The 16647-nt window shown below is 33.2% G+C and overlaps 4 protein-coding genes across 11 annotated transcripts in view; 2 read left to right on the forward strand and 2 right to left on the reverse strand.

Moving 5' to 3' along the window:
• Window positions 1-1518, reverse strand: part of LOC117204500 (serine/threonine-protein phosphatase 4 regulatory subunit 1-like) — a 147213-nt gene extending 145695 nt beyond the window's left edge. Inside the window, exon 1 of the mRNA XM_033441957.1 lies at window positions 1358-1518. The gene's annotated coding sequence lies outside the window, so the exon portion shown is untranslated. The remainder of the gene's footprint in view (window positions 1-1357) is intronic.
• A 996-nt stretch (window positions 1519-2514) lies between these two features.
• Window positions 2515-6055, reverse strand: LOC117204504 (RING finger and SPRY domain-containing protein 1-like). Of its 2 annotated transcripts, XR_004487101.1 has the most exons (13): window positions 5720-6055; window positions 5469-5648; window positions 5039-5364; window positions 4741-4906; window positions 4469-4651; window positions 4332-4398; window positions 4105-4245; window positions 3864-3979; window positions 3640-3783; window positions 3327-3544; window positions 3001-3261; window positions 2751-2919; window positions 2515-2670 (listed from the first exon to the last, which is right to left on the reverse strand). XR_004487101.1 is itself a non-coding variant. In XM_033441970.1 (12 exons), the coding sequence occupies exons 3-12, from the start codon at window positions 5251-5253 to the stop codon at window positions 2832-2834; spliced, it is 1599 nt and encodes a 532-aa protein (XP_033297861.1). In that variant the 5' UTR covers window positions 5254-5364; window positions 5469-5648; window positions 5720-6055; the 3' UTR covers window positions 2536-2831. The 2 variants fall into 2 exon arrangements, 1 of the variants encoding a protein (XP_033297861.1); XM_033441970.1 differs by having other exon boundaries at window positions 2536-2919.
• A 546-nt stretch (window positions 6056-6601) lies between these two features.
• Window positions 6602-10172, forward strand: LOC117204384 (E3 ubiquitin-protein ligase MYCBP2-like). The gene is made up of 10 exons (XM_033441727.1): window positions 6602-7053; window positions 7577-7640; window positions 7721-7957; window positions 8022-8175; window positions 8254-8456; window positions 8533-8850; window positions 8930-9097; window positions 9184-9402; window positions 9481-9682; window positions 9760-10172. Exons 1-10 carry the CDS (start codon window positions 6959-6961, stop codon window positions 10164-10166), a joined length of 2067 nt encoding a protein of 688 aa, XP_033297618.1. The 5' UTR covers window positions 6602-6958; the 3' UTR covers window positions 10167-10172.
• Window positions 10173-10293: 121 nt separating this feature from the next.
• Window positions 10294-16647, forward strand: part of LOC117204381 (E3 ubiquitin-protein ligase MYCBP2-like) — a 257171-nt gene continuing 250817 nt past the window's right edge. For all 7 annotated transcript variants that reach the window (XM_033441712.1, XM_033441714.1, XM_033441716.1 and 4 more), the window contains exons 1-20: window positions 10294-10456; window positions 10511-10593; window positions 10668-10799; window positions 10887-11084; window positions 11165-11361; window positions 11438-11690; window positions 11768-12208; window positions 12282-12409; window positions 12480-12706; window positions 12787-12967; window positions 13029-13215; window positions 13280-13414; window positions 13488-13630; window positions 13698-14333; window positions 14411-14678; window positions 14748-15034; window positions 15113-15438; window positions 15531-15631; window positions 15705-15914; window positions 16065-16209. In XM_033441712.1, coding sequence (XP_033297603.1) covers window positions 10296-10456; window positions 10511-10593; window positions 10668-10799; window positions 10887-11084; window positions 11165-11361; window positions 11438-11690; window positions 11768-12208; window positions 12282-12409; window positions 12480-12706; window positions 12787-12967; window positions 13029-13215; window positions 13280-13414; window positions 13488-13630; window positions 13698-14333; window positions 14411-14678; window positions 14748-15034; window positions 15113-15438; window positions 15531-15631; window positions 15705-15914; window positions 16065-16209 — 4439 coding nt within the window. In that variant the 5' untranslated portion in view covers window positions 10294-10295. The remainder of the gene's footprint in view (window positions 10457-10510; window positions 10594-10667; window positions 10800-10886; window positions 11085-11164; window positions 11362-11437; window positions 11691-11767; window positions 12209-12281; window positions 12410-12479; window positions 12707-12786; window positions 12968-13028; window positions 13216-13279; window positions 13415-13487; window positions 13631-13697; window positions 14334-14410; window positions 14679-14747; window positions 15035-15112; window positions 15439-15530; window positions 15632-15704; window positions 15915-16064; window positions 16210-16647) is intronic.

A 16647-nucleotide genomic window follows, 5' to 3' on the forward strand; every position in this document is an offset into this window, starting at 1 on the left:
TCGCGCTTGGAAATATAAGCGAGCCAAGCTGATAAACGACCTCTGGAATGTTTGATAAAGTCGATTAGAACCAACTACGAGTTAGTCAGCAGCAACAGTTGGTGAGAATGGTTGTATGCATGGGAACGAGGAGGAAAAAGAAAGAAAGGTGGATGCCCTATATGTATACGTAGAGCGCCGACATTATCGGCCCAGAGGGTCCAGCAGACTCCGATAAGGATTTACGCATCGTACGCTTCGTAACGTATCTAAAATCCACGCACGACGTGTATCGTCGATAAATCGATTATTGATCGAGCCTGCAAAACGCTATAAATTTCGATTATATATTTCGATCATGTGCTTACAATTAGAAGTTTGAAAATCCCACACGAAAAGTTCTATTGAAAGTTAATAATGTGGTTCGGTTTTGTATGCGACAGATGGCACTAGTAAATACATGGAAGTCGAAAGATCAGTAACCCCGATAGGCGAATAACCGCGCATTAACTCTGTTTACTTGAACCCTCCAGGATACTTTTATTCCATTCAATTTAATCGGTTTTCAAAAAAACCGTTAGATGAATACGAAAGAAATTACACGTATCGATATCATAGGCATAAAACTACAAAACTGTGACGTTATAAAAAATTTTAATTTATTTTTAACCCATATCGATGTACCTAAATAAACATATTTTTTTATTACAGACATTAACGATGTAAAGAATCGCATCATTTCGGGCATTCTTATATCTATTCATAAAGTACAATCAAAATAAACCCTGTTAGGAATTGGTAGGACAATGTGTGTACTCATTAACTGTCGTAGCATGTCGTCAGTTGAGAGTAACGATCGCAATATATAAAAATTGGAGAAACGGTGAAAAATGTATGATGTTTCGAGCGGATCGTGAAAGGAGCGAAAATGAATAGGAACAATACATGAGGACGCAAAGCGACCGCGTGCCCTTTTTCTGTTTTCTTCTTTTTTCAGCCTGCGGTCGAGGTAAACACAGCGCGGCACGTTTCGTGGCGCCCCCTAACCGATAAAACGCCATCGAGGCACTCTCATGACTTGGTCGCGCATGTGAGAATCACGGCGTGACATACGGGTTACAGTCGTAACTGAAACGTGACACCCGTTCAAAGGTGTCTGAATCGTGTTGTTATGCGTGGTAATGAAGTTTTCAAGCCCGGTCAACCCGAAAATTATGCAAGATAAAATGTACTTAGACGGGCATGGATTTACGACCACGCCACCGCCATGCACGCCAGACACTGGCATGCTTCGATGGTGGGGCCACCGTGCCGAATACTCGACCCTTTCCGCGAACATTTACGATCATCAAAAATGTATTTCCGTGTCAGTACTCACCTTCGTCAGAATCGTCCAGGTTCTCTTTCTGGATGTAGGATATATCTGAAACCCACAAACACCACGGGTTAGCTGAAAATCCCTCGTATTTTTGGGCAGCTTCGTTCGATCCACAGGCACTCACTCACCCGCCATCTTGTAACAAACTGCAACGCGTCCCCGTGGCCACGCGCTTAACTATTCCAAATCGAGAGATCGTTTCTTGACATTCTTCGTGGACATATCGATATTGCCAATTTTAATTCTGATTTCAACGGTTCTTTCAATTTGAAAAATTGCTATAACATCTTATTTAAAAGTAGTTACTTCGAAGTGTTGAATGAAGAATCAAATCGATGGCAAATCTTCGGCGTTCGGCGATATTGCCAAGTAATTAACTTGATATTTATTACAATCTACAAATTTTAAGTAGGATATTCATATATGTAAAGACATGTGTATATACAGCGTGATATGTAAACTTTTATTTCCAAAATTTTTAATTTCTTTTATGATATTAACCGAAAATTGCACAATTATATTGATTATTATATGAATAATTATTGCAAAGCAATGATTGCAGTTAATAAATAAAAAATATATAAAAGAGACACGTCACTTATATATATTTAATATACAAATGACAGTGAATTATCTTAAACAATAGGGAAGATGATAAATAAAAATCGGCAGAACTTATAGAAAACTTTTGCAAAGTTATACATATGATAACATTTTATATCTTCACAAGAATATAATATAAGCTTATGCAATATATATAATATGTTCTTTCCATATATGCTACAAGATAATATTTTACATTTTTTTAAAATCAATCTTACATTACAGCGCAAATTCAGTTACTTGCTTGTCAGTTTTGACAAGTAATAGATGATGCAGACTTTCATAATATAACACAAGAGAACTTTATGTTCATAGACAAAATAGTGTCTACATATTTGTGAACCAGTCACAAACATTAAATTGGAAATGTACAACATTGGTAGCAATTCAGATGTAAATTGCAAATTTCATCTCTTTTTCTAATGTGTATAGAGTAAAAAAAATATTTAAATTTTTATCTCGCTATTTTACTGTAAACATCTAATTAGACGTAAGATGTTCTTAGGTAAAACCTAGGGAAAGTAATTTGCACAGCCGGTAGATATAAAATGATATTCTTCTGTAACTTGAATTTGTAATATGATAATTTGTATGTTATATCTACATATATGAATGTAACATTCAGAATGACATATCTTAGAGGAGCGATATATTTAAATACAATTTTTCTTTCTGTGATTGATTTGTAGTCCTTCTCTTGATTTAAAATACTGTATTGTAAGAAAAGAAATGTATAAAACATTATAACTATATTTAATATATGATACACATGACATGCAGTTGTGGTTACCTCGCGGCAGTTCCTGAGAATCATACAATATGAGAAAGATAGTGGAAGAGTATTAAAAAATGCCGGTACGCTCGTGTGGTGTCATGTGTTATCGGTCACTACTTCTTCAATTGTAGCTCTGCACATTGGACACTCTATCAGTTGATTCGAACACGTTTGGCAGAATCCTCTGAAATAGTATTCGTTTTTACGTTTCATGTTAATATCATGAAAAAAGGATTAAGATACGTGAAAGAATTATATAGGACACCTGTGATTGCAAGGTAGCAATCTTACTGAAGCTCTTTGGTCAAAACACAATGTACATGAATCCTCTCTAACACTAAGTTTCCTCAATTGATCTAGATATATGTGTCTAGGAAGCACAACCTTATCTTCAGGCTTCAAAGTAGCGTGGTCGTTAAATTTCTGATATTCGCGATCAGTAGGAGGATATTTAAAGGGCACATTCCCAAAATTAAAAAGACATTGTTGGAACGACATAAAACTGGCTGCTGCAAAAAATCCTGACCTAAAATATTTAGAATGATCATTAATAAGAATGTTTTATTCAGATGAGAGAGAGAGAATACATACCGTACTGTTTTGAAAACTTGAACAGACGGTCTTAGTCGCACACCATTTATAGAAAATATTATTTCTAATTTGTTCAAGTCCAATAAACAACCTAAAATGTCACCAGCTTTCCAACAAGGTCTATCAGGGTATCTTTCACAGTCTGCGTTATACCAAATTAATCGGCGACAACCATCGTAAGACACAGAATATTCGTCATCACCTATACCATAGCCTTCCTACAATAATAAAATAAAATAAAATAAAATAAAATATGCAAAAATAATCTATACATCGTAATCGTCCATGTTACGATAAGGATGTAAAAACTTGCGTGATTTAAAAACGTGCTATCTTTTGTAGCCCATCCAATTTGCATTACACCTGTAGTTATAACAAGTGTTTCATAGTACCAGATTCCTGAGTCTACTTGAAATGTACATCTCACACTTTCAAATGAATATGCATCACACCGAGCCTAAAAATACAATAAAAAGAATAACAGGAAGCCTTACGATATGTAAATATTACCCAATATATTATATTTCCAAAACTTACTTCCAAACCGTTAGGCGATATTTTCAGGTACTCGCTTACATCCTTTGTGTTTAACATTACGTTGATACCAGTTGTATCCACTGAATCGTGAGAATACTTTCTACCTTCCATAACAACTAGAATAATGAAAATATATGGAAATATATAAAAATATATAAAAAATAGAATAATGAAAATTCCATTGCTATTCATGTGTATCACGTATGCTTTAATATTTTATATTACACACTTTAATACTTACGTAAATTGTCCAAACACCATCGCGCACAAAAACCTACTTGACGACGTATATAATGAGTTTCTGTTGCCCATTTTTCCAATTCTAGCAATGGATTTGGCTTTTCTGCCATTAAACGTTTCTTTATAGTTATTTTATTCTCACCTAGTGAAGTAAAAACATTACGATTTATTAAATGTAAGTTAATAAAAATATCGCTATTTGTACAAATTACTGGAATTAATACTCACTAGTTTGGGCAAATTTTTCCAAGGCTATTAATGCATATAACACTACATAAGGATCAATATCTTCTTTCTAAAATAACATACAAATCATGAATGAAATTTTTCAAACAAATTATATGCATATAATTAATTATACTTACAATGTTTGAAATAAGATAATCCAAAGTTTCATCAGATAATATAGCAATGCTACTTGGGCCAGCTAACTTTTCTGCTATACAACCCAATACCACGCAGATGTTACGTTGTTGAGTTGCACTAGTCTGTACATTTCCAAATTTTTGAGATAATTGAAACATGTGTGACAACCGTAGAACCAATTCCTAAAAAGTTAGAAGACCTATAGCACAGGTTATACATCACATATAGCACATTATACATCAACAAGTAACATATAAAAGTAAAATTATACCTTTGATGGTAATGGACAATCATCCAATAGAAGTGTGATAACTGAAGGACCTAATGGATTATGCATAGGAATAACGTTAACCATTGAACTTACAACTTGTATCCACCCATCTTCTTTATCAGCAATAGCATGTAATTTTGACATTGCAGGTGGTGGCTCTTGTTCACTGAATATGCATAAAAATAAATTAATTATTAATTAATAAATCTAATAACAGCCTTATACTTACATATAAGCTATAATACTCATTAGAGTATAATTACATAAGGTAACTTACTTTATAGTATGTAACACTTACTTATCAACAAGGAAACCAATTACTCCAAGAGTTTCAAGTACCAATTTATCAATGTTAGCTGAAGTTGGAAATTTAAAAGTTGTAGTGCTCATATCACCAGATGCAACTGTGCCAACACTTGATTCTGGTAATATGGTATTTTCAGTCTCCGCATGATTTTGTCTATTATATGTTTCAAGTTCTTCTGGTGTATCTTTACAGAGGCAATTACCCATTCCCACACGTTTATAATGATACTTTTAAAGATATTCTATCACATGTATTTTCTAAGTAATATTTACACAATCAAGTGACCTGTGTACTATTAACTGCTGTATCCAATGTAACTAAAAGTAATTCTTTTCTAAAATAACAATATTTATAACATATGTTTACAGATGTGTAAACATTAAATTTTTTTACAAATACAAAGCTTTGTCATGATACATACTAAAAATATATCACATGAATCACGTTCCTTCATTACAATTAACTAAAATTTTTGTTTACTTTCTTGTAGTTTTTTCTTGTCATTTTTTTAAATATACAGATAAATGCAGTTCCAATCAAGATATGTAACAAGCAAAAATCAGTCTACAATTATAGTTATATATTTGCTAAAATAATCTGCCTATAAATAAAAAAATATTAACGATTATTTTCCAAATAATTTATCGAGTTATATGTGTAAATATTACATACGTGCTTGAGGGCTGTCATTTGGTTATGTTGTTATCGGAATAGAAAGAAGTTATACAATTCTTCAGCAATTTTCCTTGATTATCCGTTTATAAAATAATTTATAAAATCGCATTCATCTTGCTTCTTTTCCAATAAAATATAGATTTATACGTAATTGCACTCTAAATCGTGTCCGTTAGGTTATGTCCTCAATAATCTTCAAAACAGTATTCTCAGCATAACAGGATACGCATACTACACTATACTTTACGTGAGGTGATCAATTCTAAATCACATATGAGATAAGACTTCTACGTCAGTATATCTTTTTAACGCTTACTTAATTAAGTTTACGTACGATAAAACATTTATCTATATGTTAATTATTTTCTTATAATGAAAAAATATATGAACATGGAAATTCTTATATAATACAATTTTATACAACACAAAATTTTGGATGTAACATATACAACATTAACTAAATAATATATACATTTTATAAATATATAATATTCCAGAATTAATGTTAACAACAACTTATATATAGATTTTTCATATATAACGACATGCCTTTTATGCTCTAATAACGAAATCAAATTTAATAATTATACTCTTATTCACATAACCGAGTCATATTATTTCATAAAATAAAATTTTTAAATAGAAAGTCGTTATCTTTTAAAGACACTCCTTATTTCACAAAGTCATATAAACAACAAATATAAATACAAATACAAATATAAACAATGAATATATAAAAGTTATGGCATGTATTGTTTTATGTTTACATATAATACAGTTGTGTGAAGTTCGTTATATTTGTAAATATCCTAAGAACTGTAGAATTCAGCCAATAAACCGCTTTATAAAACTACAGTTATGAAAGGAAGGTTATTTGAAAAGTAGCCGCCATATCGACTGGTAATCTGCTTTAAAGTGATAATATATATCGAAGAGTCGAAGTCGCAAAGCAGTCGCGGTCCGTCTGGTACTTTTAAGACGAATTTCTTAACATACATCAGAAGCGAATCTTTCGCCGTTTTCGAATATTGGAAAAATAATATGCCGTTAAATTATTTAATATATGTGAATTTAAAATCGTAGGTCAAATAAATAAATACTTTGTTAGAAATCGTCGAATGGCCTTTTTTATAAATTGTGCGATGCGATCACATGGGAAAGGCGAGAGAATGTCAACGATCAATAGTATTACGAAAATGAATTGGTGATTTGGACGTTGAAAATTTTGTGTACAACATGGTGTCCGGGGATCACGAAAGATTGCTGCCTGAACCGGAGAATTACGTGAAATGTTTTTATGATTTGTTCAAAAGTATTGCTGAAGCACAGAGGTGCGAATTGCGTATAACCTCCTTTCACCTTTGTTTACTTGACGCTTTTGGCGGTGACTTCATCTGTCATTTATCAAACTCAATAATTCCAACAAAATTTCTGATAATTCTATTCCTGTTGTCTTTAAATATGTCATACAATGTTATCGCACTACGAAATTATATCATGATTTTTGTAAATGTTTAAAATAACCTAAAATTGTTTGTTTATTAAAGCTGTATGTTAGGTTATCAGTTTGACAGTTCTCAGATGAAGTAAATGACTTAATTTATAAATTAATTTGTGATTGGTATTTTGAATTATTTATCCATTGTTAATTATCTATCTAATCTAACATGATAATATGCAAAAACATATACTTATAGTCATTCATTAAAAAGAATAAACATATAATATATTTTCTTGTTTGTTTTTACAATACTTAATACTTTATAAATGCAAATGCTTTCCTTATAAAAAACTGTTAATAATATATTATTTATAAAGCGTTTTATGTACTACATCATATATTTTATTTTTTAGAAATAAGGAAGAATGGAAAAAATGTAAAAAAAATAAATCTGTACGTAAAAGGGATAAAAAGAAGGTATTATTAACTTTCTCTGATGTTTGTATTTTCTTTTTTTTCCTTTTGTAACAAGTTACTTGTACCTTCAATGTTTACAGATTGACTTAAGTGGTGATTTAAATTACAATAATCCACCAGAAATAGAATTATCCTGCAATGCTTCTGCATTTGCTGTATTTGCTAGCGTCAGGAGTGCTATTTTGGAGAGGCATACTAAAACAAATGAAGTTTGTAGCATACCAAATTATAATCGTCCACCCTCGCCAGAATATTGTGAAACTACTGATACTGAGAGTGATGATGAGGAAAGAATATCAATACAGAGCTTACCAAAGGTAACCATCAGAGTTATAGATTATGTACATTGGAAGAATTATATATGAGTTCAAATATGTTTAGATTGTAGGTATTGGTTTACGAAGTGTTTTTACATTGATGAGAGAAAGTAGAACAATTGAACCTGCTTTGTGTACAAAAGCACTGTCAGCATTGTTGGATGTATTACAAGGACAACTTCCTGAAGGCCTTAAATTCGAACCAGATGATGTTATTGGTAATATACAAAAGTCAACATTTACACATACAAATTTATTGCTTCATAGTGAACTTCATATTACATTTTTTTTCATAGATCCACTTTTTGATCTATTATTGGATCTTGCAACTTCACACGGCCCAGAATCAGCAGCTGCCAATGATGGCAGTCATTTGACCGCAGTCGCTTGTGCATGTTTATTGAGTCTTGTGGTTGTTAGAGGAGATACTGGTCATTTATTGGCAGCAATAGCAGCTTTACTCATGTGTCCAAGAGCATTAGCAGTTCAAAATATTCAAGTAAATCCTTTTCCAAATTCGTAATACTATAGAATATTTTTCTAAATTTTTAGAGATTATAATTTATATGTTGTAGATGCCATGTGTATTAACATCCTTGCAAAGAAGTGTACAAGCTGTTTTACTTGGAAAACTTGTACGGCCAGACTGGATTACATATGGAGTTCCTAAGTGTGCTGAGATTTATACTTCTACGCTTAAGTTACCAAATGAGATAAATAATATAATACTAAATGGACGAAGTTTTGTGAGCGATGGAAAGTACCTGTATCTGCATACATGTAGAGGATTATTGAAGATTGGTAGTGGTCATGGAGGAACTATTTGGGGTCATACATATGTTCATAAAGCAGACTTTTATCCAACAGAAACGGGTTGGCTTGGTTATGCCAATGTTAGTTTAATTAAGTATTAATTTTTTATGCATAATTATATCTATAAAAAATATTCTTCTATCAATTAATTTATTTTAGAACACGCTGTATTTTAAATATACACCGAGAAAACAGAGCGAGTTATTAATTATTGATGCAGAAACTCTTTCAGTTACGGAGATTGCTGTTTTAGAGGGTCGTGATTGGTCATCCTCTGTTATGTTTTCTGATGGTGAATGTTTAGGAATGATAACTGCTGGAAAAGATGTTAGTTTCTGCTTTTGAATTAGTGTTTCTAAAATGTATATTAACTAAAAAACTATATATAAATTTTATGTTTTACGTTTTAACAGGATGGTTTTGTAGTCAGAACAATAAATACATTAAGTAATCCAGTAACAGTCGCATCAGAATTGCCGTTAAAATTGGCAAGAAAATGTGTAGATGTTTTTGGATACGCTGCTTTTGATGAAGAACAAACCACTCATACATTAAATCCAGGCTGTGATGATGAAATAGCTACTGTTACTGCAGGAAAAGAATTTGCATTACTAAAAACTGTATCTGGAAAAGTAAGCAACATGATGTTTTTTAATATGTCAAAAATTATATAGAGACGTGAAATATACATATTATATTGCATATTAAAGGTTCTATATAGTGGAAAAGGAACTTCCCTTGGTATGAAAAGTAATACAAGGCCTAACAGATGGATAGAACTAACACTTGTAAGGGGACAGAGGTTTGTAAATTTTGCAGCTGGTCATGATGGTCAACATGTGGTGATGGTTATGGAAGATGGTTCAGTTTTATTTGCTGGGACTGCTAGGCGCGGAGAAGACGGTGATAATAGTAAATATATTATTAGTTTATGACGTGAAATTGATAATATGCTTTGGCATATATTTTCATATATCTTTTATTTTTAGACAAAGTTAGACGACAACCTAAGCCAGTTAAACCAAAAAAGATATCAAAAGTAGAAGGGCAGTTTATTGTGGATGCAGCCTGTAATAATGGATCAACTGCATTAGTTACAAGGGAGGGTTCCTTGCTGATGTTTGGCAAAGATACATTGCATAGTGACCCGGCTTCAGGAATAGTTACTGATCTCAGAGATGTTTGTGTTGTTCATGTTTCATTAGGCAAAGCTCACGCTGCAGCATTAACTAACAAAGGACATTTGTACACATTTGGAATTAACAATAAAGGACAATGTGGTAGAGATTTTAATACAGTTCATAGTTCCATAAATAAAGATGTCTCCTCAGTTGCTGTAGAAATAGGTACAGCAGAGGATGAACTTTTAGTAACTGATGAGGGTAATTATATGTAACTGTTATAGAATTATTAAGAAGTTATATAATATATATATATATATACAATGTAGAAATTATATATTTCTAATGTTCTTTAATAACATATAAAAGGAAATTAATACTCTCATATCTGTTTAGATGCTGCTATGGAACCTACTGAAGACTGGGAAGAAACAAAAGGAATGTGTCCACCAGGATTACATCAATGGAGGCATCGTGTTTGCATGGTTTGCACAGTATGCCGAGAATGCACTGGCTACAGTATATCATGTTTAAGCAGTATACGTCCAGATCGAAATCCAGGCCAGTACGTATAGTAAATTATACATATAGTATAAGAAATTAAAGTTTATATTTTCAGGGAATGTGGATGTGGTGAAGGGGATAGTGGATGCGCGGAATGTGGATGCTGTCGCACTTGTGCAAGGAAAGGTTGTACCAATGGTAAAAATTTGATCTGAAATTAATAAACTAATATTAATCAAACATTTTAAAAAATTATTTATATCACATTGTAGGTAGATCAAGTTCAAATTTTAGAGAATATTTACAAAGATGCTTAGGAGAAATAAAGCAAAAACAGAGAACGAAAGCAGGCCCGAGTACTGCGAAGTATGGATTGAAGATAAAAGGTCCGAATAATGAAAGATGTCTGTATAAAATAGATGTAGTGGATATATTTTAAAATTAAGTAGAATTATTATGGTTAATATAACAATAAATTTTATGCAAAGTAGCTGGGCCAAGTGTGATTCAAAAAATTGCTGGAAAAGTGGCATTAGGATTAGGTACTAATTTAACAAATGAGGAAGGTATTAGCGGAAGTGACATTGAACGCGGTGATGCTACAAGAATTGCTAGTATATCACCAGCTAGAGTTCCTATACCTAGTGAAAGTCCTGTGGTTCAAGTATCATGTGGCTTACATCATACAGGTAATGCTTCAAAATGTATATTAAGTTCTTTCAGTAAATTTATAGAATGAAGTTTAACCATTATATTGTGTTACATACAGTGGTACTCTTACAAAATGGAGAAGTTTATACATTTGGTAGTAACATATATGGTCAGTTAGGTGTAGGAGATTTGGTAGCACATGCTGGTCCAGTTCATGTTAAGCTACCAGGATTTGCAATACAAGTTGCTGCTGGTAGCAATCACACCGTTGTACTTACATCAAAGGGGGAAGTGTTTACATTTGGAGCTTATCAAGTTTGTATTGAGAACCATGTTATTCATGATAACAAAAAAAGCAGTGCAATATACATATATATTTTTTTTTACATAGAAAGGACAACTGGGCATAAATTGGTGGAGTGGACAAAATGAACTCTCAAATTCTCCTCCGCAAGTTAGCCGTCGTTCTGATAGAACACAGCCCCGACATTGTTATCCTAATGTAGTTCCAAATATTGGTCCACAATGGGGTAGAAGAGCAACATGGATTGGTGCAAGTGGAGATCAAACTTATGTCAAAATTGATGAAATAAATTCTATTAGTTTAACAAGGAGTACTGTTATGGCAAATAAAAATTGCATAAGTATGTCCTCTTTCGTAAATTATATTTCCATCATTATTACATTGCCAAATGCATCTAATTATAAAAACTTGTTTCAGTTTTAATTCCACATCAAACTGATCATGCAAATTCTTTCAAATGTTTAGTTATAAGCAAAAGAGATGGTACTTGTAACAGTTACAGTGGACCAGATCAAGTTGATTTCAATAATTGTGCGACGTGTTTAGATCCTTTGTATAATGTGATTTGGACTTTTAATCCTATAAATAGTGAAATAAGTTTATATAATATTATATCAACAGAAGCTAGAACAATTCCTGGATTGGAAGAATCCATTTTGAATCCAGGTTTAGCATTACCGGTAGTTTCAAACTGTTTTGTAACACGTTCTCAGGCTGCAATGCATTTATTGGGTTGTTTGGATACTCTTACACAAGCACAAGATGAAAATTTGTCTATAGTAGAAGAAGATGAATGTAACCAATCAGCACACGGAAAACCGTGTCGTGAAGATTTTGTTACAGTTAATAGATTTGAAAGTGAGTATAAAAAAGATGAAAAAAGATAAATATTTTTTAATATTTATTTAGTATATATCCTGGGCATCTTTAGGCCATGGTGGTGGTTGGGGGTATTCTGCACATTCCATCGAGGCTATTAGATTTATGTCTGACACTGATATCATGTTAGGAGGATACGGATTGTTTGGAGGTCGAGGAGAATATATGGCAAAAATAAAAGTACTAATATTATAGTCTCTTAATACATTATGAGATATTATGCCAAGAGTTATATTAAAAATCATTTTAGATCTTTGATATTGGATTGGATGGAGGAGAACAAGAAAATGATGGCGAGCTTCTGGCAGAATCTGAGGAAATACCATACGAATGTGGACCGAGACAGAAATATTCTATTTTATTTTATGAACCAGTTCCTGTAATAGCAAATAGATGGTACGTTGCGTGGGCTAAAATTAGCGGCCCTTCTAGCGATTGTGGTTCTGGTGGTCAAGGAATGGTCACAACAGAAGATCAGTTAGTAAAAACAACCTTTTTACTCCAAAGAATGTAAATTTATGATGAATATTACGTTTTTTAATTGTTTCTTCCACTAGAGTTACGTTTTATTTTAAATCTTCGAAGAGATCCAATAATGGATCCGATGTAAATGCCGGTCAAATTCCACAATTATTGTATCGAATTGTTACACCCGATAATCCAACTTCTAATAGGCAAAGAGATCGAATTGAACCCGTTTATATCTTAAAAAGAGATTTCAGCAGAACAGTCACTAAAGTACGTATCTAGTTCTAATATTAAATGCAGAGTAATGTAAATAAAGGTGTTCCTTTTTTAGGAATGTTTCCAATCATTAATATCTCTCCTTCAGTGGAGCTGGAATACATTAAAAGCAACATTAAATGATACCGTGGCTCATGCCACTTCATTTCACGCGCTCCTTGAAGTGGAACGTTTAGTTTACATTAGTAAAGCTAGTTTACGGTTACTTAGAACCTACACCAATGAGATTTATCCTAATCAAGGTATGTAGTGAATTTTATATCAAATTCTTAAGTATTATTTTTAAATAATGTTAATGGCTTGTAGTGGAAAAGAAAACTCCAGCTGAATCAGTACGACTAGCAGAATGTATTGGTGAAGTACGTGCATTGTTACATCAAATTTTATCCGATACTGTACCATTAAATACGAAAAGCAAAGGAAAGACGCGACTAAGCAAAAGTAAGTTTACGTGCAATAGAATTTTTTATTTTAAATATTGTTTTTCATTTTTATAATGAAATAATTTGTATAGGTTCTAGTGCCATAAATAGTAAGATGACAAATAGTATATTAGACGAATGTCACAGAACATTCGTAGCCTGTTATCATGCATTTTATCCGACAGCGTCTTTGAAGTGGACATCTTTATGCGACCTACTATCAGAAATTGACAGAGTATGTATACATTTCGCAATTTTATGAATTAAAGGGTATTTATTATATAATTTACGGTATTTTACAGGAGGAAGGGCAATCCACAAAAGATCGATTGTTATCGGCTGTTTTAGCAGCACTGTGCAATCCTACTATTCGTCTTCGATGTACATTCCCAATTCTAAGTAACATCATGGATAGCAGTGATAGTATAAAACGGCAACTTAGTCTATCCGACAATATGAGCTTACTAATGATAAATTCGATCGAAAGTCATCAATACCCAATTTTAGTCGAACAAATTAGTTATAAATCTCAAGTGGAAAATTCTGGCAAAGAAACTTTAAACTGGTCATTTCGTGATGTTCTTGATAGACTGTTAGATTTGACTCTAGTTCCTGTGAAAAAAAGTCTTTGTAGAAAAAAGACACAATCACTGCCAGGACTGGTACTTCATTGTTGCTATTTGTTAGCGCGAGTGATTGCTGAATTAGCGGCACAATCTAGTGGGAACGAGGATGAACTTCAAGCAGCCTGCGGCAGACTTATATATACTACACCTTCAAGATTTACCCGAGTAAATCAAACAAGATCGTGGAATACCGGTAATGGCTCTCCAGATGCAATTTGTTTTTCAGTCGACAGACCTGGCATCGTTATCGCTGGTGTGGGTATTTATGGAGGTATTGGAATGTATGACTATGAATTAGAACTACTTGATGATGTGAGTATTATCTTAAACTCTCGTATAAAACTAATTGTTTTATTGTCGTAAACATTATCGTACCGTACATGTTGTAGCAAAATAACACAGGCAATGATCCATCTCACACTCAACGTTGGAGTAGTTTGGATTTTACACGAGGATCTTTTGGACCAGATGATTCTGTTAATGATATAGTAGAGTTAAAATTTGATAAACCTGTACCCATTAAGGAAAATGTAAAGTACGCTATTAGACTGAGGAATCGTGGAGGTCGTACAAGTAATGGCGATGCTGGTTTAAGCGTCGTTAAAGGACCTGATGGAACTACGTTTACCTTCACGGCTTGCTCCTTAAGCTTCAATGGTATATTGTTATACGTAAAACATATTGTGTTTCTTTAAATAGGAATAATAACATATATTATCTTTGTAGGTACAACACAGACCAGAGGTCAAATACCGCACATACTTTATCATTCAAATCCCCAAGACTCTGACGGTCAGCATACAAGTAAAGCAATGGCTGAGGCACAAGCAAGGAAATGTGCTCTTGCTATGACAGCTACGATTATTCAAAGATCAAACGAAATTTTTACGTTAGCGAGGGAAAGGGCGGAAGAAATGGTAGCTACTGAAGTTCTTGGAAATGCGACATTTGTGACAACTCTTCTACCATTGGTTATGGCACATATAAGTCCTCTGATTACATCGGACCCTAGGGTAAGACTAACAGTCTTGTATTTTTTTTTAATTATTATTATTTTCCGTTCCAGTTTTAACAAATTATTTTTTTTATAGAGTGGTGTACAAATTCTTACTTTAATTCAAGAAATGTTACCCCATGTTGCGGCACTTAACTTGCTGTCTGCAATGGGATCGTCTGAAATATCCCAAGAAAGTGAAGCTCAATCTCATGTTTCCACACCCATTACTTCTAGTCATCATTATGCTTGGCTGGAAAGCGATCATCCTTATAAACCTGCTACCGTGTCTCACTATAGGGTCACCTTCCCAGAAACGGTCAAGTGGTTAACCATTGAATTCACACCAGAATGTGGCACAGCTCAACCAGAAGATTATTTACAATTGTATATTCCAAACATAATCTCTCCTTCTCTTAGGGGGTAAGCATAATTAATTCATATCGTCCACAAGTTTCACAGCGAAAAACAATTACGTAATATCATCTATTTTGTGGATATATATATATTTTTAGGATAGGCACATCAACAGAAGATGTACCCCTACATTGGCCTGTATTGCATAAATTGAGTAATGTACCAAGTCAATGGCCTCAAAACGCGATCGTATTACCAGGTAAGCGATCGTTTTGCAGAATAATTTTAGTTGCATGCTTAATCGATATCAATCGATTTATTTATTATTTCAGGAAATGAAGTTATGTTTTCGTTGGAAACCGCTTCTGATTACATGAGGAACGACAGAGCAATTACATACGGATTCAAATGTCTGGTTATTGGATACGACTGGATAACATCGGGAAATGGTTTGAAAAACTTGGAAATTGAATTATCATTTCTTGGTGGTGCCTGTGCCGCGAGTCTCATGAAGAGAAATCTTCTGTTACCGCCCGTGTCTCGTATGTATTACTTATCTTAATCGTAATAATATTTCTTTCATATAATTCAGAGAATTAACGTTTCTTTCCGTCATACATACGTAGTTTGAAGTATACAATCGTATTTGACAATTGTTTCGTTACTTAATGAATTTGACTGTACCTTTTCAGACGAAGAAGTGGAAGAGGATTTGGAACTCATGCAAGAAACTGCAAAGAGGATTTTCTCCGTACATTCAACGTTACTTGGACGAGGATTCGCTCTAGCTTCACCTCCCACGGTCTCCCAGGCGCTCGACGGTGTGCTTCCATTCAGGTAAGTGCTGAATCGTAACGCTTCATTTTATGCAACCAGTCGCTAAAGAACTGACGTTAAAAAGGAGTAATGCATTTATTGGTAACATAATGTCGTTCACATAATACTATCAAGTAAAACGAGTAAAGGAGATACGAATAAAATCCTTCGTTGTTAATATAATAGAAAATGTTTGTTTATCGTGTTACTTCCTTTTCCGTGTCAGTTCTATCGAAACGTTCAACTAGAACTGCGTGTCAAATAGCGAATCGACTGATGGATTCATAAAAAATGAATCACCTCCGTTGAGTTCCGGTTATAATTGCTTTATTGAAACGCAGCTTATGAATCGGTGCTATTCTATTACGGAAAAATTAATCGACATGGTAGCATTCATGTTTGCACGCGAGCAACTGAAAATAACCGATGATCGATTCAATGACGATATATCGTAAATTT

Source organism: Bombus bifarius, unplaced genomic scaffold (genome assembly GCF_011952205.1).
Source record: "Bombus bifarius isolate JDL3187 unplaced genomic scaffold, Bbif_JDL3187 scf7180000007978, whole genome shotgun sequence".
Lineage (NCBI taxonomy): Eukaryota > Metazoa > Arthropoda > Insecta > Hymenoptera > Apidae > Bombus > Bombus bifarius.